The sequence below is a fragment of the Crassostrea angulata genome, chromosome 4 (assembly GCF_025612915.1).
Source record: "Crassostrea angulata isolate pt1a10 chromosome 4, ASM2561291v2, whole genome shotgun sequence".
In the NCBI taxonomy this organism is placed as follows: Eukaryota; Metazoa; Mollusca; class Bivalvia; order Ostreida; family Ostreidae; genus Magallana; species Magallana angulata.
The window spans coordinates 48963085-48986130 of NC_069114.1; the positions used below are offsets into that span (position 1 = coordinate 48963085).

A 23046-nucleotide genomic window follows, 5' to 3' on the forward strand; every position below is an offset into this window, starting at 1 on the left:
AGACCAATCTGTTTTCTATTTTTCCTAGTTATTATGAAATATGAATTCACATCACTGATGTCCAAAAACAAAGTTTCATCAAAATCATTTACTTGATGGCACAATATGGTCCGTTTTTCTGTATTCAGCATTTGTCGGGAAACTTATTTCAATTACTCTGCAAGCTTTTGTGTTTGTTGGATACAAAAGCCTAATGTGGCATTAATCTTTCCGGCAAAGACTCGTGCGCTCGGAGAGATTAAAAACTAGATTTATTTGCAACTAGAAAATGAGATAATATCATTTTTTTTTGACCCGGTATTAATGAATTAATTCCGAGAGTTAATAGCTCACAAACCATCCAGAATGGCGTTCTTTGCTAGTGTTCCTTAAAAGATTTCTATAGAAACACTCTTGGCCGGATCGATGGGCCAACTTCATCAGGCTCTATATAAAACGATATGATGTGACATTTACGACTTGAAAATCTTGAAAGCGGAGACCATCTCTGAAACGGATCTTTTTTATCCGAATTCATGGATTTCAGACACTGCTTTTTTTAGACTGGACTTCAAACCACTGCTCAGCGTTATTATTTACAATATGTCGTCGAAGAAACAAAAGGAGATACATGTCTTTTTTTCAAATTCCAGGAGATAAGTATCAACAATCAGTCAAAACCTGATTTTTCCATTCATAATTAATTTCAATATCTATCGGACGATTGCGAGGTACGCATAAGACCCATCTGCTTAACTGTTTAATTAATTTACATGTCTCTCTCCGTAAACTATTACGAAACAGTCTCCCAGCATTCCCCGGGGGTAGCCTTTATGCCCGTGTTGTTACTGCTTGAATGGAATCGTGTTCGATTCATTGATCACTTATCCCCCGGGGAGGAGTGTAGTGAGAAAACGGCAGAAGGGCTATTTCAGAAACCTCCACCAAACGTAGGTGTGTAACTCAATTTGCGCCTGTCCATCTTGCTGCATGTAACAATACTAACCAATCAACATTATCTCCGACGAATTATCTTTAAAGAACGAAGACTTCCCTTTAGCGAAACGAATGTCTTTTTAAAACCAGAATAAGCATGCTAAGTATTAATTTTTATGATCAAAATATGTATTAATCAAAGGATCTGAAACCAAAGCCATTGCGTGTATTGTATTACATGTTCTTAGGTTACACTTGAAACGATATGAAATAATTACTTAAATTAGATGGTCAAGGCATTTTAAACTATTTCAACCTTTCATAATTAAGAAGAGCTATGAATAAAAATAAAAATAAAATTTCCCCTTCGAACTTAATTAATAAACTTCAACTGTTGTTTTTTTTAAAACTTAAAAATGATTCATGGCTAGAAAAATTCCATGTACATTCAAGTTTTTAAGGGGGATCTTTAAAGATATAAAGTTGACCGACCAACATGGTTCAAAGGCGATTTTAGTGTTTGGCGCATTAGTGTATACCTTTTACCACCTACTCTGATCCAAAAACTAAATCAAAAAATGCTTTCTGTAAAAATTCTTTTCACACCGTGTAGATTTCTGTAGGATTTATAGGAAGCTTGGCAGACGGACGAGAGAGGCATGATCCGGGAATTTGTCGCCTTACCATCACCGCGGTGGAAACTTTACACTTCATATTTCCTATTTACTTTCACGGCGGCGTTTTATTGTCAAATAACATTGTATATCAGTGAATCTGCCTTTTGTTTAAAGTTTGAAGCTAGCAGCGTTTTCTTCCATTTCCATTAATCTTTCACCGGTACGACTAGCACACAGCAACAAACTTATTTATTGGTCTGTTCATTTTGGCCCCCGTGATTTTTTGTGGATGAACTAATTGACGTTCATGGGTTTTATGGAGCTATCAGTCGACATCACCCCAATCTTTTCTGGTTTTTACTGAAAATTTCCTTTCAGAAAAACAGTGGTCAATTCCAATATCAATAACGATTTTTCTCGATGAATTATTTGTCAAATTCGGAAGATTAGCGAATAAATGGAATAAGATGTTGCCCGAAGCTTTTAACCGTTTCTACAACGCATTATGATATTACTCCGCCAAGCTTCTAATTATTTTAGTACGTCTGATATCCGAATCAAGCGATCGTAATGGTCATACGGCCAGATCACTTGTTCATGATTTGTCATCAAGTTATTTCTAATGCACTCAACTGTGGGGAGTTTGTGGGGAGTTTATTTGAGACGGTACACAAAGACACGCTACAGAAGCCCATATATTGTAGTTCTTCAAAAGAACAAACATAGCTCCCGTGCACGACACAGTGCAACTAACACAGGCCCCAGATGAAAACATGTATTTAAATGTCTTCAGTGATTTGTTCTCATTTTTATATTTGTGTTAATTTCGAGTAAGAAATTTATCAATACAAGCACTCAGAAAATTAAATAATAATAAACCTTAACGGTGAAATATAACTCGAGTATTAATGTTAAAAAGACAAAACCAACTTAATAAATTTCATGACAATTGCTTCTTTATCATCTATTAGTAGAATATTGTATCGAATTAATTTAAACCCCTGAAATTAAATCCCTCCCCTCGCCGTCCAGGGTTAGGTCTGTTGATGTCCCTTCCTCCAGCTCCCTGTAATTTTGGTCTGTCACCCACTAATCACGTCGGTGGCTTCTGGACCTGGGGTCCATCATTCCGTTGTCAGTAGAAGATGGCGGGTTTTCATCTGCACCATTGCCGCGGCTAATACGATACTGGCGAGCTCACACAATCACCTTCAGAAGAGGGGAAGACGAAGCGACTTCCAAATTAAGTTTGACAATATTTTTATTGCACGCCATTGCTTTGAGCTTCTGAGAACTTGCCAACCCAACAAAGCTTCTGATGGCCTCGCTCTGCTTTGATATTATGCCTCTTTATAGTGCTGTGTTTTTGTTCGTAATATCTAAGATTTGATTTTTCACTTTTAGATTTGATATTTTTCCTTTATCAAACGTCACTTGTTTTATGAAGTAATGCGTAATTGTATGATGAAACGGTCAACTTTACAAATATGAGTGCAAGGAAATGTTGTTTCCTCTGGCTTCCTTTGTGTGTAAGAAATGATCTTGATTCACATTACACAAGGGGGGGGGGGTGTTGGCGGTCGTGGCTATTTTTATAAATTATTAATTTTATCGCCTTAAGATGAAGGGTCTGTACAAAGATTTTGAAACATTTTGTTTTATCTTCAAATAGTTTAGTTATATTTAAAATTTTAGAGTAGATGGGATGGGTAGTTTTTTGAGCATCTAGCTGAAGGGTGGTTCAATAATAACTCTACATAGGAGAGGCACACTAACCGACCCCAGAGTCTACAGAGTGTTGTGTATGATATTAGAATACCATATAAAATGGAGCTCACAAATAATTCATGCCTCCAGCTCTATCCGTCTTCTCTCTCCCATCGATCAGGCATACGGCAGAATTTCCTCCCATAAAATCCGGCGTATAAAGGTGCCAAACATTTGAATTCCATCAAATGGCATCTACGTGAATGGGACTCCATTTGTACAGTGATACTGTGATACTGCTGAAATAAAATCCGGTTAATGTTGGTTGGCTGGTTGGGTTGGGTGTGACCATCTCAATGGAGGAATATCTGGAAGAATATTAAATATTTCAGGGAGTGAGAGAGAAAGAGAGGAAGAAATAGCTATGTATATTTGGTAGCATATATCACGTGACCAGTAATCCCATTGAATTCATCTTAAATCATTCTAATTTGTGATAATAGAATTGACTTGTGAGCTCCCTCTTATATAATGCTTAAAACGTATCGCGGATCTCGCCGTGCTCGTCTCTGGAGCTTTCCTTAATTGATAAGTAAGTGTGGGAGAGAGCGCCTGCTAGCCCGTTTAAAGCACGGATTTTTTGCCTTTTCAGTGTTTCTGCTTTAGAAATATTGCCATGATCATATCTACCCGATTCAATTTAGCATCCCCTAGTGGGATAAATTTAACAAATAAACCTTCCGCTCTTTGAATGAAGATGAGAAGCACTATATCTCGCTGATTATGAAGGCTTCAGTCTCGTCCCCGCGGAATTCCAACTGGCAGAACAATGCTAAAGTCCGTAACAGTTCGTACTCCGAACCCGATAATTCTATTTCTCCATTAGTTTAACCCGGGAATCTCGCGGGGTTTGGGATCTTGAATATTCATACGCGCTATTTGGTATAATTTGTCAAGAGAACTATTAGCCTATTAGGTAGGTTTGTTAAATCTATTTAGACAAAGGGTCCCCTGTGAGTCCTTATGTTCACAAAAACGTCGGATTCTGAAGAGGAACTTCGTTAACAATGCCTCATTGCCACTAAACTATTCTAAGCATTATCAGCTGGAGATTACGCTTGTTTGTAAATAAAGTTTAGAAATGCGACCCTAAAAAGCTAATCGATATCAAACCAGAGTTAACTAGGTGTAAGATAGCCAGTTAAAAATTACGGAACGCAACTATCCAAAGGTAGTTTTTGTTTAATAATCATAATGTTTGTTCCAACTAAAAAAGAAGCTACTGCGGTAAACGTATTTTAATGACTAAATCAAAAGAAATACGTGTAGAAACAAAGAGGACAGAGTACTGAATACTTTTTGTTTGAATGAATATTAATTTAATAAAACCAAGATTGGGACATGCTTCGTTTCGTTATCTTTATTCTTTATAAATAAGATTTAACAACTTCTAATAGGGCTAGAAATAAGGAGGAAATTTATTTTCATTTCGGTCTTGCCAAACAAAGGTTTTTTGACGTAAAGAATTTCAGACATAAAGTGGCGAATATTTCCATTAAGACCGATAGTAACGATCTACTTTTGGTCAGAATCATCCATCATGGCGACCATTTAGCCGTGCTAATACGATTAACACTCGTACTTGTCTGCTGACGACGACGACGGACCAGAAAGACAAACCTACAGTCCGCCATTACTGAGTTTACCGCGGGGTGACAAAGCTAATGGCGATTTGGTCGTGGGCCGCAGATGGATCAGTATGCAAAAGTCGCCGGGAAGTGATAATTGAAAGTGAATTTGTCGTTGGTTTGTTGAGGTATATATATTTTTCATTAAGTTGAGGGCAGTGATTGCTCTTGCTTTATATGGCGGCCTAACAACACTCCGGGGAACCTTTCTCTCCCATGATGTCAACATTTATTGGCTCTTGGGACAAACCTATGGTCGCAAGAAAGGAAAAGAACGAAGAAAAAAACTTTCCACGTTAAAATATTATCCTTACGTGCTCCTTGGCAGAGAATCTTTTGAGTTAATCAACTTCCGCTGGAAGTGATAATAGTCACGTGCCCCGGATATAAAAGATCTAATCGGCACGTGGACCTCGCGCTAATTATCATAAATTACGAGCGTTTGTCTTTTGTGATTCCTACACAATCGGCTCACGTGATAACCGTCGACCCGTTTGATGGGAGTGAGCTGGTGCCAGCCCGCGATGAAAAGAGACAAATTTTGAAGTACATCGTGTAGAAACTAATATGAATATGCCGGCCATTTTTTGTGTGTAACTAAATATATCATACATAAAATACCATGACTGAAAATAATAGAAATGTAAACTTTTCTGTGTTGATATTTATAAAGAATTTTAAGAATAAACCTGACAAGTTGGCGTACTGTCAATGAAGTTCGACATCCTCTAAACGTGTCATTACATTGAATTCAAATATCGGCGGAAGCTTGGGCCACCTCTCTGCTCACACAAAACGCTAGGTTGACGGTCTTTAGAAATGTGGACGACTAATTAGACTCCGAATTCCCGACGGTTTAGAATTGGTTGGAGAACAATTACGTTAGATAGTTAGTATTCCTGCCGAGGACGGATTCGTGACGTGGCACCGTTCCCGCGGGATTTTTCCCGCCATGATGTACGTCTGCTCCGTTCAACAGATCATTTCTTATAACAAAAATTCCGGTTCAAAACATCCTTTCAGAGCCCATGGTCTTCCGCATTCTTCCTAATAATTAAATTTATCATTTTTCTCTGAAAGAAGACTACTCAAGAGGAGCAAACGGGGTTTATATATAGGGGATAAAAACCGAAACATTGTAATTTTTTTAAAAGAGGATAAAACACAAGATATGTCGCAGTAAATCCTACAAATTTTACTTAATGCGCAGTAATTTTATTGCAAACGAAATGTGTCGAGTCTCATTTGGAAACAAAGCTGTAAAGGGGATCTTCACCGCGGCTGTATGGGAGATGCTTGCTATTCTTAAGCTATAATATTGCTTAATTTCCTCGTTACGCGGGTCTTACACAGTATAGGTTTCACCTTTTCGCGGAAAGAAAAATATAAGCCCTCCTTGCTGCATGTTTGTTGGTGTATTTAGGCCCCCATGGGATCTAATTTTCACTTGGTGTATCACTCCGCAGTAAATGAAAACATTTGTATTCCCTTGCCAGCCTAACACTTTTTCAAACTATAATTACCGACGGCGGATGAGTCTCCGAGGAAATGAAATGTTCACAGTTTTCCACAGTAACTTGTCTAAATAAACTAATTTAACGTGTTCATGGAATCGCATTACAGAAATGATATTTAACCGTTTATAATAAACACATAAACATCACAATTAATCTACGAAAAATGTCTCTACAATAACAAACAAACTGAAACTCGTAACGTATTGATGCAACCGGGGCTGATTGCGCCCATACAAATTGTCCTCCATTATTACATAATTTCATAACCCTGTAAGTCTGCTTGTCAGGTGTTAATTATTTCGCTTCTTGTTTTATCTAGATCACCTCTGCCATTGATCTCTAGTGTGTGAAATCCAAAGATTGAGCATCGAACACACGATGGGTTCGTCTAATTGCCGTAACCCCCTTAACTCAAGGCACGTTATACCACCGACTCCCCTAGAGAGAGCTTGTTCACTTTGGATTCGTAGCGTATTTTGTTAATCAAACTGATTTGGGTTTGAGATTTAGAATTACCCCAATCTCCTTTTTCTGTGATCAATAGTGCATTCTGTAAATAGTATGATAGAGCCATTTTATCTTCAGTATTTCTGCATTCAAATGACTCCGCCGGGAGTACGGGACGATAGTCGTGTAGTAACTAATGCCCCGATAAGACGCTATTTCCAGGATTAGTCCGATTTTCTCACTGGCACAGCGGTATATGCTTTTGTTTTATCAAACTAAATGTAAATAACACAGACTAAAAAAGGGTTTGGGTGAGAAGACATTGAGGAAAAACCATTCTAAAAGCTTGCAAAGGAGCTGCAGCCATTGTAAACGTTGTTTGTGTGACGACTTTAAAAGCTGGTCATTAAACTATAAAACACATAAAAATGTTTTTAACTTGAAAAGCAGTACTGAATTATTAAGTTTCTATTGATTTTTGGAATTCTGCAAATTAAACATTGCATATTTTCCGACATAGTGTTTCGGTCCTGTTATGATCGCGTTGATTGATGGTGGATGGTTAATTAAATAAGTTCTCTCGTGTCATACGAGACCTGTTCCGGAAAGCTTTAACAAAATATCATTAGTTGATGGTTCCTGTTGAACGCCAGCAATTCCGATCCGACTTTTTCTCTTACTCTCATTCAATAACAATAATGGGCTCTGTTTGAAGTGTTCTACATGTTATTGATCGGGTTCGGGACACAGGTATTACCGACATTAATGTACCGATTCCGGGAATGCTATGTCGTCTGATGTTTGGAATCAAATGGTGCGATGACTTGAAAATGATGAGGAAATTGCAATATTTCCGACATTACGGATTAACTTGTCCAATCAACACAGCACGTGGCACGAAATCGAATACAAACCAATTCATTTACAATATAGCGACTCTTTCCACGTTTTTTATTGAAATTCCTCGACTACATCATTAAATAAGGAGGGGTCTGTTTCAAACAAATACAAGAAAGGCAGCAATGTATTCTGAAGACCCATTAAATGCACTCTAATTATAAAGACACATTCATTACCAAACCCAGGCTTTTGCATTTCTTGGTTGTAAATACGCTTGCCTGATCAGTTTTATGTCCTGAACGAAACAAAAAACATTGCACAATGCTAGTTTGTTTTACCTCCAGGCCATTTATTGCAGTCATATCATAGTAATACATTAAATGTTTGCATATTCTTACTGCGGTGGTTTTTTTTTATAAACATGTATACCTACATGTAACAATCGCTGATTTCATAACGCAGTTGCTCCCATTTAAATTTCAAAGAATCGAAAGTACTACAGGACTTTTATAAATGCTCCTGGTATTATGAGCTGCCATAGTTATCTACAATAGATTTATTTTATTCCATAAAATTGCAAAAACACAAATTATTGCAAAACATTCCTAGTTCCTCGACATCTTCTCAAACAATAAATTAATAAAAGTAACCACCAAATCAGTGCAAAGATATCCTTTCTATGAGAACATCTGAGACAATGCCGGTATCTGCTGCACAACAGTTCCCCTCTGTATTGTCTGATAACATCTACAAGTAACACCTGGCAAACGAGCACCTAGCTTTCTCAGTCGTCGGTAAATAACTAGAGATGTAAGCAATATTTAGTTTGATATGGACAAAAGATTGTGGATAGACAACTAATTGCTGTGGCGGTAATTCTGGTTTGGTTATACACTGAGGTCTCGTGAGATCTCCGATCAAATCATTTATTGATACACAGGTAATTTTCTCACTCCAGTTATACGGGTCTCGGGGGACCTTCTCTTGCACATGAGCAACCCTCATCTCAGTGGGCCAATAAAAAGGAAAGCAATGCTTTAACTAAGCAGGTGCTTGCCTTATAATATACCTGTTGCAGAAATTTTTAAAAACATGAACTTTGATTTATTCTTGCAAGGAAAGTTGTTGGTAGTGATGAATAAACAATTTCTAACCATAAATGTGCGCCATATGCATTTAATGGCAAAATGGTTTCCTTTTGAGTTGTGATAAAATTGATATCCATGCAAGCCCTCGTGGTCTATTGGCACCAATGACAAGAAATAGTGAATGGGATCTAGACATTGCCCGGTGTAAGCCGATCTCATCTGTACTGGTCTAATGGCCGGCGACGACCACGGCTACCGAAGCGAACGTTCCGAAACGATTGGGACCGGTTCCTGCATTATTGATGCTGGTACTGAGCATTTGATAGAGAAATAGATAGTGTGTTTCTTCATTACCTGTTACCAGAACTGGCCCTATACATGCAATCATGTCATAAAACTTAGGCTGGGTTTCGCAGTCACCTTACACACAGAAAAAGACCACTGCCAAATTGCACGATGATATAGAGATATAATAATAAAAAGCCAATAATTTAAAAATATTAATATTCAGAGAGAGAGAGAGAGAGAGAGAGAGAGAGAGAGAGAGAGAGAGAGAGAGAGAGATATCTGACCAGATGTGTGAAGTCAATTCATCTTTTGATCATCCCACCGTGTCATTTCACTTCTACTATAATGTCACGTCAGACGACTGATTAACAGGCGTTTATCTCTGCTCCGATCTTGACTCATGTGAACGATGTTACAATTCATTATCTAGTCTCAATACCCTTTGTTTCTTTTTTTGCAGATTTTTCTTAAAGTTCTTCATGAAATGCAATCAAAACTGCCTAAAGAATGCAGGGAACCCACGGGATATGAGAAGATTTCAGGTACCTTATAAAAACTAAACACTATAAAACGTTCCCAAAAGGGCCAAAGGGTAGAAAGGGTAAAATTATGGCAAAATTGATATATCATGGCATAGATGCTGAGGTATAGTGATATATGCGACAGAATAAGGTCCATAATCCTTATAATGGTCTAGTTCGTTGTTGATTTGCCATGAGCAGACTCAATCCTTGAGACAAAGCCTAGCTCTGATCAGCTTTCCGATCCCATCTCGTTTTAAACCCCTTTAATGATATTTGTAAAAACTCTGAAAGAATGTTGATGCATAGTATTTGAAACTCTAGCATTATATTAAACCTAATCCCCAGAAAATGAGACATATTGATAAGATTAGGAGCTCTTCAGTGCAATCTCTTCAATGAAGGCTGAAAAGGTACTTAGTCTTGGGTCGCGCGGGGATTGCAGGTATCACAACACTATTTTTTCGAAGGTTCACGTCAAAACATGGCTGAGTGAAAATAATTCCCGAATTCCCCTTCGTTTTTAGGAGTTTTCCGTCAGCGACAGGGACTGTACTTTTTTATGAGATAAAAAACAACATGTAAAATGCCTGATTTTCCCACCTATGTAAAAATACGAGGTCACTTGAATTTTTGATGCCAGTTGTTTAGGCAGGGGGGTGAAAGGGCTCGGACATGATTTTCAAGCACATGTGTAACTTTGATGTAAACAAACTCTCGTGCCTTTGTGGATGGCTGTGTGTTTTTTGCTACTAAATTGGTTAGGAACGATTGTTTTAAAAGTTGTAAAGAGGAATTTTCCCAGAAGTTTGATATAAACTTGCTACCCGTATCTAAAGTTGCGTAATTTTGGTAAGAATATATAGTAAAAATTAATAGTGTTGTGCAACCTGAAGGAAAATTGTTATGATGTGTTTTAAGTCATAAAGTGGAGTTTTTTGGCGTTCTATCGATGTGTGTAGATTAGAAATCACCAACAATGAGCCTTTGTGGCCGGCACCTCTCTTATTTTGCTGTCAATGGCGCATACAAAATTAGCCCAGATTTCCTCTGAAATTTCGTAGAACATCAAACAGCGACCCGATTATAGTGTATCGGACCGTCCAAACTGCCCCAAGAATATACAGCAGCTTATCCAGAAAGTTGGTTTTATCGTCGTAAATTAAAAAAGCTTCTATGTAATACGAATTTTGTGTAAAATGAGTTATTTAGACGCTTGTATGGTATACAGAATCTATAAAGTTATGCCCCTAAAACGCCAATATTAAAGTGAAATATGAATTTAGCTATGATTCAGCACCCGCATTAGTTTTATTAGAACCTGACAATGCTAATTTATATGAAAATGCACGCCAATTCTTAAAAATTGAATAATATAACGGCAGTTTTTCAACCCCTCCCCCAAAAGGCAGGGTCCCCTAAACTTGTACATGTATATATTCTCGGGTCGTCATGATATAAACAAGTTTGCATTGTCTTGTGAATAGACATGCATATTTGCACAAATTAGAACCAAGAAATTCATTCAAAATTAACACGCCGTGAAATTACATACAGTATAACTTTTAACATATTTTCATAAATCAGAGGCCACCGCGAGCACCATGGTTTTAATAATCGCTCATAACTTTTTGATATAGCTACAGAATTCAGTAAAACTTTCCACATGTGTTCCACAATAAATGTTTTTGTGTTTTCAGATTTTATTTTTGCGAGTGTAAAATAATAGATTACTTGCAGGTATCACAACACTATTTTTTCGAAGGTTCACGTCAAAACATGGCTGAGTGAAAATAATTCCCGAATTCCCCTTCGTTTTTAGGAGTTTTCCGTCAGCGACAGGGACTGTACTTTTTTATGAGATAAAAAACAACATGTAAAATGCCTGATTTTCCCACCTATGTAAAAATACGAGGTCACTTGAATTTTTGATGCCAGTTGTTTAGGCAGGGGGGTGAAAGGGCTCGGACATGATTTTCAAGCACATGTGTAACTTTGATGTAAACAAACTCTCGTGCCTTTGTGGATGGCTGTGTGTTTTTTGCTACTAAATTGGTTAGGAACGATTGTTTTAAAAGTTGTAAAGAGGAATTTTCCCAGAAGTTTGATATAAACTTGCTACCCGTATCTAAAGTTGCGTAATTTTGGTAAGAATATATAGTAAAAATTAATAGTGTTGTGCAACCTGAAGGAAAATTGTTATGATGTGTTTTAAGTCATAAAGTGGAGTTTTTTGGCGTTCTATCGATGTGTGTAGATTAGAAATCACCAACAATGAGCCTTTGTGGCCGGCACCTCTCTTATTTTGCTGTCAATGGCGCATACAAAATTAGCCCAGATTTCCTCTGAAATTTCGTAGAACATCAAACAGCGACCCGATTATAGTGTATCGGACCGTCCAAACTGCCCCAAGAATATACAGCAGCTTATCCAGAAAGTTGGTTTTATCGTCGTAAATTAAAAAAGCTTCTATGTAATACGAATTTTGTGTAAAATGAGTTATTTAGACGCTTGTATGGTATACAGAATCTATAAAGTTATGCCCCTAAAACGCCAATATTAAAGTGAAATATGAATTTAGCTATGATTCAGCACCCGCATTAGTTTTATTAGAACCTGACAATGCTAATTTATATGAAAATGCACGCCAATTCTTAAAAATTGAATAATATAACGGCAGTTTTTCAACCCCTCCCCCAAAAGGCAGGGTCCCCTAAACTTGTACATGTATATATTCTCGGGTCGTCATGATATAAACAAGTTTGCATTGTCTTGTGAATAGACATGCATATTTGCACAAATTAGAACCAAGAAATTCATTCAAAATTAACACGCCGTGAAATTACATACAGTATAACTTTTAACATATTTTCATAAATCAGAGGCCACCGCGAGCACCATGGTTTTAATAATCGCTCATAACTTTTTGATATAGCTACAGAATTCAGTAAAACTTTCCACATGTGTTCCACAATAAATGTTTTTGTGTTTTCAGATTTTATTTTTGCGAGTGTAAAATAATAGATTACTTGCAGGTATCACAACACTATTTTTTCGAAGGTTCACGTCAAAACATGGCTGAGTGAAAATAATTCCCGAATTCCCCTTCGTTTTTAGGAGTTTTCCGTCAGCGACAGGGACTGTACTTTTTTATGAGATAAAAAACAACATGTAAAATGCCTGATTTTCCCACCTATGTAAAAATACGAGGTCACTTGAATTTTTGATGCCAGTTGTTTAGGCAGGGGGGTGAAAGGGCTCGGACATGATTTTCAAGCACATGTGTAACTTTGATGTAAACAAACTCTCGTGCCTTTGTGGATGGCTGTGTGTTTTTTGCTACTAAATTGGTTAGGAACGATTGTTTTAAAAGTTGTAAAGAGGAATTTTCCCAGAAGTTTGATATAAACTTGCTACCCGTATCTAAAGTTGCGTAATTTTGGTAAGAATATATAGTAAAAATTAATAGTGTTGTGCAACCTGAAGGAAAATTGTTATGATGTGTTTTAAGTCATAAAGTGGAGTTTTTTGGCGTTCTATCGATGTGTGTAGATTAGAAATCACCAACAATGAGCCTTTGTGGCCGGCACCTCTCTTATTTTGCTGTCAATGGCGCATACAAAATTAGCCCAGATTTCCTCTGAAATTTCGTAGAACATCAAACAGCGACCCGATTATAGTGTATCGGACCGTCCAAACTGCCCCAAGAATATACAGCAGCTTATCCAGAAAGTTGGTTTTATCGTCGTAAATTAAAAAAGCTTCTATGTAATACGAATTTTGTGTAAAATGAGTTATTTAGACGCTTGTATGGTATACAGAATCTATAAAGTTATGCCCCTAAAACGCCAATATTAAAGTGAAATATGAATTTAGCTATGATTCAGCACCCGCATTAGTTTTATTAGAACCTGACAATGCTAATTTATATGAAAATGCACGCCAATTCTTAAAAATTGAATAATATAACGGCAGTTTTTCAACCCCTCCCCCAAAAGGCAGGGTCCCCTAAACTTGTACATGTATATATTCTCGGGTCGTCATGATATAAACAAGTTTGCATTGTCTTGTGAATAGACATGCATATTTGCACAAATTAGAACCAAGAAATTCATTCAAAATTAACACGCCGTGAAATTACATACAGTATAACTTTTAACATATTTTCATAAATCAGAGGCCACCGCGAGCACCATGGTTTTAATAATCGCTCATAACTTTTTGATATAGCTACAGAATTCAGTAAAACTTTCCACATGTGTTCCACAATAAATGTTTTTGTGTTTTCAGATTTTATTTTTGCGAGTGTAAAATAATAGATTACTTGCAGGTATCACAACACTATTTTTTCGAAGGTTCACGTCAAAACATGGCTGAGTGAAAATAATTCCCGAATTCCCCTTCGTTTTTAGGAGTTTTCCGTCAGCGACAGGGACTGTACTTTTTTATGAGATAAAAAACAACATGTAAAATGCCTGATTTTCCCACCTATGTAAAAATACGAGGTCACTTGAATTTTTGATGCCAGTTGTTTAGGCAGGGGGGTGAAAGGGCTCGGACATGATTTTCAAGCACATGTGTAACTTTGATGTAAACAAACTCTCGTGCCTTTGTGGATGGCTGTGTGTTTTTTGCTACTAAATTGGTTAGGAACGATTGTTTTAAAAGTTGTAAAGAGGAATTTTCCCAGAAGTTTGATATAAACTTGCTACCCGTATCTAAAGTTGCGTAATTTTGGTAAGAATATATAGTAAAAATTAATAGTGTTGTGCAACCTGAAGGAAAATTGTTATGATGTGTTTTAAGTCATAAAGTGGAGTTTTTTGGCGTTCTATCGATGTGTGTAGATTAGAAATCACCAACAATGAGCCTTTGTGGCCGGCACCTCTCTTATTTTGCTGTCAATGGCGCATACAAAATTAGCCCAGATTTCCTCTGAAATTTCGTAGAACATCAAACAGCGACCCGATTATAGTGTATCGGACCGTCCAAACTGCCCCAAGAATATACAGCAGCTTATCCAGAAAGTTGGTTTTATCGTCGTAAATTAAAAAAGCTTCTATGTAATACGAATTTTGTGTAAAATGAGTTATTTAGACGCTTGTATGGTATACAGAATCTATAAAGTTATGCCCCTAAAACGCCAATATTAAAGTGAAATATGAATTTAGCTATGATTCAGCACCCGCATTAGTTTTATTAGAACCTGACAATGCTAATTTATATGAAAATGCACGCCAATTCTTAAAAATTGAATAATATAACGGCAGTTTTTCAACCCCTCCCCCAAAAGGCAGGGTCCCCTAAACTTGTACATGTATATATTCTCGGGTCGTCATGATATAAACAAGTTTGCATTGTCTTGTGAATAGACATGCATATTTGCACAAATTAGAACCAAGAAATTCATTCAAAATTAACACGCCGTGAAATTACATACAGTATAACTTTTAACATATTTTCATAAATCAGAGGCCACCGCGAGCACCATGGTTTTAATAATCGCTCATAACTTTTTGATATAGCTACAGAATTCAGTAAAACTTTCCACATGTGTTCCACAATAAATGTTTTTGTGTTTTCAGATTTTATTTTTGCGAGTGTAAAATAATAGATTACTTGCAGGTATCACAACACTATTTTTTCGAAGGTTCACGTCAAAACATGGCTGAGTGAAAATAATTCCCGAATTCCCCTTCGTTTTTAGGAGTTTTCCGTCAGCGACAGGGACTGTACTTTTTTATGAGATAAAAAACAACATGTAAAATGCCTGATTTTCCCACCTATGTAAAAATACGAGGTCACTTGAATTTTTGATGCCAGTTGTTTAGGCAGGGGGGTGAAAGGGCTCGGACATGATTTTCAAGCACATGTGTAACTTTGATGTAAACAAACTCTCGTGCCTTTGTGGATGGCTGTGTGTTTTTTGCTACTAAATTGGTTAGGAACGATTGTTTTAAAAGTTGTAAAGAGGAATTTTCCCAGAAGTTTGATATAAACTTGCTACCCGTATCTAAAGTTGCGTAATTTTGGTAAGAATATATAGTAAAAATTAATAGTGTTGTGCAACCTGAAGGAAAATTGTTATGATGTGTTTTAAGTCATAAAGTGGAGTTTTTTGGCGTTCTATCGATGTGTGTAGATTAGAAATCACCAACAATGAGCCTTTGTGGCCGGCACCTCTCTTATTTTGCTGTCAATGGCGCATACAAAATTAGCCCAGATTTCCTCTGAAATTTCGTAGAACATCAAACAGCGACCCGATTATAGTGTATCGGACCGTCCAAACTGCCCCAAGAATATACAGCAGCTTATCCAGAAAGTTGGTTTTATCGTCGTAAATTAAAAAAGCTTCTATGTAATACGAATTTTGTGTAAAATGAGTTATTTAGACGCTTGTATGGTATACAGAATCTATAAAGTTATGCCCCTAAAACGCCAATATTAAAGTGAAATATGAATTTAGCTATGATTCAGCACCCGCATTAGTTTTATTAGAACCTGACAATGCTAATTTATATGAAAATGCACGCCAATTCTTAAAAATTGAATAATATAACGGCAGTTTTTCAACCCCTCCCCCAAAAGGCAGGGTCCCCTAAACTTGTACATGTATATATTCTCGGGTCGTCATGATATAAACAAGTTTGCATTGTCTTGTGAATAGACATGCATATTTGCACAAATTAGAACCAAGAAATTCATTCAAAATTAACACGCCGTGAAATTACATACAGTATAACTTTTAACATATTTTCATAAATCAGAGGCCACCGCGAGCACCATGGTTTTAATAATCGCTCATAACTTTTTGATATAGCTACAGAATTCAGTAAAACTTTCCACATGTGTTCCACAATAAATGTTTTTGTGTTTTCAGATTTTATTTTTGCGAGTGTAAAATAATAGATTACTTGCAGGTATCACAACACTATTTTTTCGAAGGTTCACGTCAAAACATGGCTGAGTGAAAATAATTCCCGAATTCCCCTTCGTTTTTAGGAGTTTTCCGTCAGCGACAGGGACTGTACTTTTTTATGAGATAAAAAACAACATGTAAAATGCCTGATTTTCCCACCTATGTAAAAATACGAGGTCACTTGAATTTTTGATGCCAGTTGTTTAGGCAGGGGGGTGAAAGGGCTCGGACATGATTTTCAAGCACATGTGTAACTTTGATGTAAACAAACTCTCGTGCCTTTGTGGATGGCTGTGTGTTTTTTGCTACTAAATTGGTTAGGAACGATTGTTTTAAAAGTTGTAAAGAGGAATTTTCCCAGAAGTTTGATATAAACTTGCTACCCGTATCTAAAGTTGCGTAATTTTGGTAAGAATATATAGTAAAAATTAATAGTGTTGTGCAACCTGAAGGAAAATTGTTATGATGTGTTTTAAGTCATAAAGTGGAGTTTTTTGGCGTTCTATCGATGTGTGTAGATTAGAAATCACCAACAATGAGCCTTTGTGGCCGGCACCTCTCTTATTTTGCTGTCAATGGCGCATACAAAATTAGCCCAGATTTCCTCTGAAATTTCGTAGAACATCAAACAGCGACCCGATTATAGTGTATCGGACCGTCCAAACTGCCCCAAGAATATACAGCAGCTTATCCAGAAAGTTGGTTTTATCGTCGTAAATTAAAAAAGCTTCTATGTAATACGAATTTTGTGTAAAATGAGTTATTTAGACGCTTGTATGGTATACAGAATCTATAAAGTTATGCCCCTAAAACGCCAATATTAAAGTGAAATATGAATTTAGCTATGATTCAGCACCCGCATTAGTTTTATTAGAACCTGACAATGCTAATTTATATGAAAATGCACGCCAATTCTTAAAAATTGAATAATATAACGGCAGTTTTTCAACCCCTCCCCCAAAAGGCAGGGTCCCCTAAACTTGTACATGTATATATTCTCGGGTCGTCATGATATAAACAAGTTTGCATTGTCTTGTGAATAGACATGCATATTTGCACAAATTAGAACCAAGAAATTCATTCAAAATTAACACGCCGTGAAATTACATACAGTATAACTTTTAACATATTTTCATAAATCAGAGGCCACCGCGAGCACCATGGTTTTAATAATCGCTCATAACTTTTTGATATAGCTACAGAATTCAGTAAAACTTTCCACATGTGTTCCACAATAAATGTTTTTGTGTTTTCAGATTTTATTTTTGCGAGTGTAAAATAATAGATTACTTGCAGGTATCACAACACTATTTTTTCGAAGGTTCACGTCAAAACATGGCTGAGTGAAAATAATTCCCGAATTCCCCTTCGTTTTTAGGAGTTTTCCGTCAGCGACAGGGACTGTACTTTTTTATGAGATAAAAAACAACATGTAAAATGCCTGATTTTCCCACCTATGTAAAAATACGAGGTCACTTGAATTTTTGATGCCAGTTGTTTAGGCAGGGGGGTGAAAGGGCTCGGACATGATTTTCAAGCACATGTGTAACTTTGATGTAAACAAACTCTCGTGCCTTTGTGGATGGCTGTGTGTTTTTTGCTACTAAATTGGTTAGGAACGATTGTTTTAAAAGTTGTAAAGAGGAATTTTCCCAGAAGTTTGATATAAACTTGCTACCCGTATCTAAAGTTGCGTAATTTTGGTAAGAATATATAGTAAAAATTAATAGTGTTGTGCAACCTGAAGGAAAATTGTTATGATGTGTTTTAAGTCATAAAGTGGAGTTTTTTGGCGTTCTATCGATGTGTGTAGATTAGAAATCACCAACAATGAGCCTTTGTGGCCGGCACCTCTCTTATTTTGCTGTCAATGGCGCATACAAAATTAGCCCAGATTTCCTCTGAAATTTCGTAGAACATCAAACAGCGACCCGATTATAGTGTATCGGACCGTCCAAACTGCCCCAAGAATATACAGCAGCTTATCCAGAAAGTTGGTTTTATCGTCGTAAATTAAAAAAGCTTCTATGTAATACGAATTTTGTGTAAAATGAGTTATTTAGACGCTTGTATGGTATACAGAATCTATAAAGTTATGCCCCTAAAACGCCAATATTAAAGTGAAATATGAATTTAGCTATGATTCAGCACCCGCATTAGTTTTATTAGAACCTGACAATGCTAATTTATATGAAAATGCACGCCAATTCTTAAAAATTGAATAATATAACGGCAGTTTTTCAACCCCTCCCCCAAAAGGCAGGGTCCCCTAAACTTGTACATGTATATATTCTCGGGTCGTCATGATATAAACAAGTTTGCATTGTCTTGTGAATAGACATGCATATTTGCACAAATTAGAACCAAGAAATTCATTCAAAATTAACACGCCGTGAAATTACATACAGTATAACTTTTAACATATTTTCATAAATCAGAGGCCACCGCGAGCACCATGGTTTTAATAATCGCTCATAACTTTTTGATATAGCTACAGAATTCAGTAAAACTTTCCACATGTGTTCCACAATAAATGTTTTTGTGTTTTCAGATTTTATTTTTGCGAGTGTAAAATAATAGATTACTTGCAGGTATCACAACACTATTTTTTCGAAGGTTCACGTCAAAACATGGCTGAGTGAAAATAATTCCCGAATTCCCCTTCGTTTTTAGGAGTTTTCCGTCAGCGACAGGGACTGTACTTTTTTATGAGATAAAAAACAACATGTAAAATGCCTGATTTTCCCACCTATGTAAAAATACGAGGTCACTTGAATTTTTGATGCCAGTTGTTTAGGCAGGGGGGTGAAAGGGCTCGGACATGATTTTCAAGCACATGTGTAACTTTGATGTAAACAAACTCTCGTGCCTTTGTGGATGGCTGTGTGTTTTTTGCTACTAAATTGGTTAGGAACGATTGTTTTAAAAGTTGTAAAGAGGAATTTTCCCAGAAGTTTGATATAAACTTGCTACCCGTATCTAAAGTTGCGTAATTTTGGTAAGAATATATAGTAAAAATTAATAGTGTTGTGCAACCTGAAGGAAAATTGTTATGATGTGTTTTAAGTCATAAAGTGGAGTTTTTTGGCGTTCTATCGATGTGTGTAGATTAGAAATCACCAACAATGAGCCTTTGTGGCCGGCACCTCTCTTATTTTGCTGTCAATGGCGCATACAAAATTAGCCCAGATTTCCTCTGAAATTTCGTAGAACATCAAACAGCGACCCGATTATAGTGTATCGGACCGTCCAAACTGCCCCAAGAATATACAGCAGCTTATCCAGAAAGTTGGTTTTATCGTCGTAAATTAAAAAAGCTTCTATGTAATACGAATTTTGTGTAAAATGAGTTATTTAGACGCTTGTATGGTATACAGAATCTATAAAGTTATGCCCCTAAAACGCCAATATTAAAGTGAAATATGAATTTAGCTATGATTCAGCACCCGCATTAGTTTTATTAGAACCTGACAATGCTAATTTATATGAAAATGCACGCCAATTCTTAAAAATTGAATAATATAACGGCAGTTTTTCAACCCCTCCCCCAAAAGGCAGGGTCCCCTAAACTTGTACATGTATATATTCTCGGGTCGTCATGATATAAACAAGTTTGCATTGTCTTGTGAATAGACATGCATATTTGCACAAATTAGAACCAAGAAATTCATTCAAAATTAACACGCCGTGAAATTACATACAGTATAACTTTTAACATATTTTCATAAATCAGAGGCCACCGCGAGCACCATGGTTTTAATAATCGCTCATAACTTTTTGATATAGCTACAGAATTCAGTAAAACTTTCCACATGTGTTCCACAATAAATGTTTTTGTGTTTTCAGATTTTATTTTTGCGAGTGTAAAATAATAGATTACTTGCAGGTATCACAACACTATTTTTTCGAAGGTTCACGTCAAAACATGGCTGAGTGAAAATAATTCCCGAATTCCCCTTCGTTTTTAGGAGTTTTCCGTCAGCGACAGGGACTGTACTTTTTTATGAGATAAAAAACAACATGTAAAATGCCTGATTTTCCCACCTATGTAAAAATACGAGGTCACTTGAATTTTTGATGCCAGTTGTTTAGGCAGGGGGGTGAAAGGGCTCGGACATGATTTTCAAGCACATGTGTAACTTTGATGTAAACAAACTCTCGTGCCTTTGTGGATGGCTGTGTGTTTTTTGCTACTAAATTGGTTAGGAACGATTGTTTTAAAAGTTGTAAAGAGGAATTTTCCCAGAAGTTTGATATAAACTTGCTACCCGTATCTAAAGTTGCGTAATTTTGGTAAGAATATATAGTAAAAATTAATAGTGTTGTGCAACCTACAGCATTTGTCAACGGTTGTTAGTTGAAACTTGTCTCATAATAAAGGAAAGGTGAAAACAAATCCAGCCTCTCGAGCCGCAATGACAAACATTGTTAGGAAATCGATGAATAAGATAAGTGGTTGTCAGAAATTGATCTCCGAAAAAACTTAACACGGTTTGAAGATTTCGGGATCTTTTCTGGGTTTTAACATTAACAGCATGTAGATTTAATTGGTTTGGATTTTATACCTATTTAATTACATTTTAATACAATTTGACAGGACTTAAATTTCAGAATTTATATCGCTCTCTCTATCTCTGTCCAAATTAATTACCATGAAAATAATTTTTTCCGCATTTATATGTAGTGCCAAATATATCAAAATAGATGCAATATTTGTACAAACAATATGGGAGGCTTCAAATAGGAAATAAAAAAAAAATAAAAAATAAAGGATCTAGGTGTGAATTCTTGTTGCACATATTGATATAATGAAAAGTAAAGGACAACAGTGTAAAATATTAATAATAACTCCTTTTGGTGGGTCCATCCAGGTGGCCATCTGTACGACTATCTCCGTGGAGGGCACACTGCTAGCGGTCTCTGACAATATGTTTGTCCACAACAACTCCAAACACGGCCGGAGAGCGCGGAGACTGGATCCCACGGACGGAGGTTAGTCCATACACCATTCATACAACACCCCCACCCACCCACTCACCCAAACACTTACATCGTGCTTCAATCAATCCAATGAACCAATCAAAGTAATTCTTACAGTGAATTAAAAACCTCCAACACACTGAATGCTTTGTGCATTTGTTAGACCAATGCTATTAAAATTCGTGCTTTGAAAACAAACTCTTTTCGTTTATTATTTTTTAAATTTGTTTGCATCGTATTTATTTGCTTATCTTTTTATATCTTGGCTTGTTCGCTTCAGGAAATCGAAAGAATCAATATAGACTTCTTTATTAAATTTTTATGTGTATAATTTACTTGTTTTTGCTATTAAAATATTTTGTTCTGTGTTGAAAAAATACAGTCACTCTGGTTTTTTTTTTTTTTTTGCTTAAGTGTTTAAAGTTGCGTTTGCTTAGACTTCACTGAATTTTATAAAATTCCAAAATTATCCCTCACTGGAAATTTCATTCTGAGTTATCCAAACCGGTGCTATTTCAGTTGGGCTAAAACAATTACACATTTGATAGCAGATTATAATTTCAATTAGAATAACAATAGTGTTCCGTCTCGGACGCCATTACACACCAGCTGTCTAAAACCCGACTCTCCTCCGACCCATCTGTTCCGGAGAGGCCGTTCTTTACCATCTGTACCCTGTGTTTTTTAGATTAATGAATTTAACCCTGCCCACTTCATAAAACAATGTCAATGGCGCTGGTGCAAAAAGACTGAAATCCATCAAACTTCTCTTGAAGGAGTCGTTTAGTGAATGTGAAGAATCGATAAACACTTGGAAACTGTGGAGAGGTTTTCACAAGTTCTTGAGTAAATCAAGAGTCCTCTCCCCGACTTGTCTTGAGCTCGGAGAGAGGGAATAATTGCAGCAATTGATGACATGTAAGATGTTGATGTCCATGATTGTAGCTAATTTGTGTACACAGCCAACATTGAAGTGTTACTGTGGCAAACAATTTAACAAAACCTACAGACTCGCCAATTGTTTGTCCATCACTTAATCAACATTTTAGAATTACTCAAAACAACGGGGCAGCACGGGGTTAAGAAAGACAACAATGCATGGTTAATGGGTTGGAGTCAAGTTTAAGTCATTTTGCATGCCATCTATAGAACTATTAATGACATGATACATTGGTGTGAAAATAACTGACACGCGAATATTTCTTATCACCAGATGCTTGGTTCTTTGCCGATTCGTACACATCCAGGGCCTTCACTCGCTACCCCCGGGATGCAGGGGCCATCAGTAAGTATCCAACCTCTCTATCCTTGCTCCAGTAGATCAAAGTCTTCACCAATTTGTACACAGCGTTTACCCCGATTTTGTTTTTGTTTTTTCTAAGTAAACACATTTCTTTTTTTTCTTTTTTCTTTTTTTTTTGCTTGTGCTTCTTAAAATTGAGTTTAACAATTTTTTTATTTTGCCTAGACGTGTTTGGTTCTTTTCCTGTAGAATTAGTTATTTTATCTATATATACGA

The 23046-nt window shown here is 36.5% G+C and overlaps 1 protein-coding gene across 1 annotated transcript in view; it reads left to right on the forward strand.

Moving 5' to 3' along the window:
* Positions 1-23046, forward strand: part of LOC128181012 (transcription factor collier-like) — a 35451-nt gene that overhangs the window by 5943 nt on the left and 6462 nt on the right. The window contains exons 7-9 of the mRNA XM_052849260.1: positions 9568-9649; positions 21419-21539; positions 22741-22812. Coding sequence (XP_052705220.1) covers positions 9568-9649; positions 21419-21539; positions 22741-22812 — 275 coding nt within the window. The remainder of the gene's footprint in view (positions 1-9567; positions 9650-21418; positions 21540-22740; positions 22813-23046) is intronic.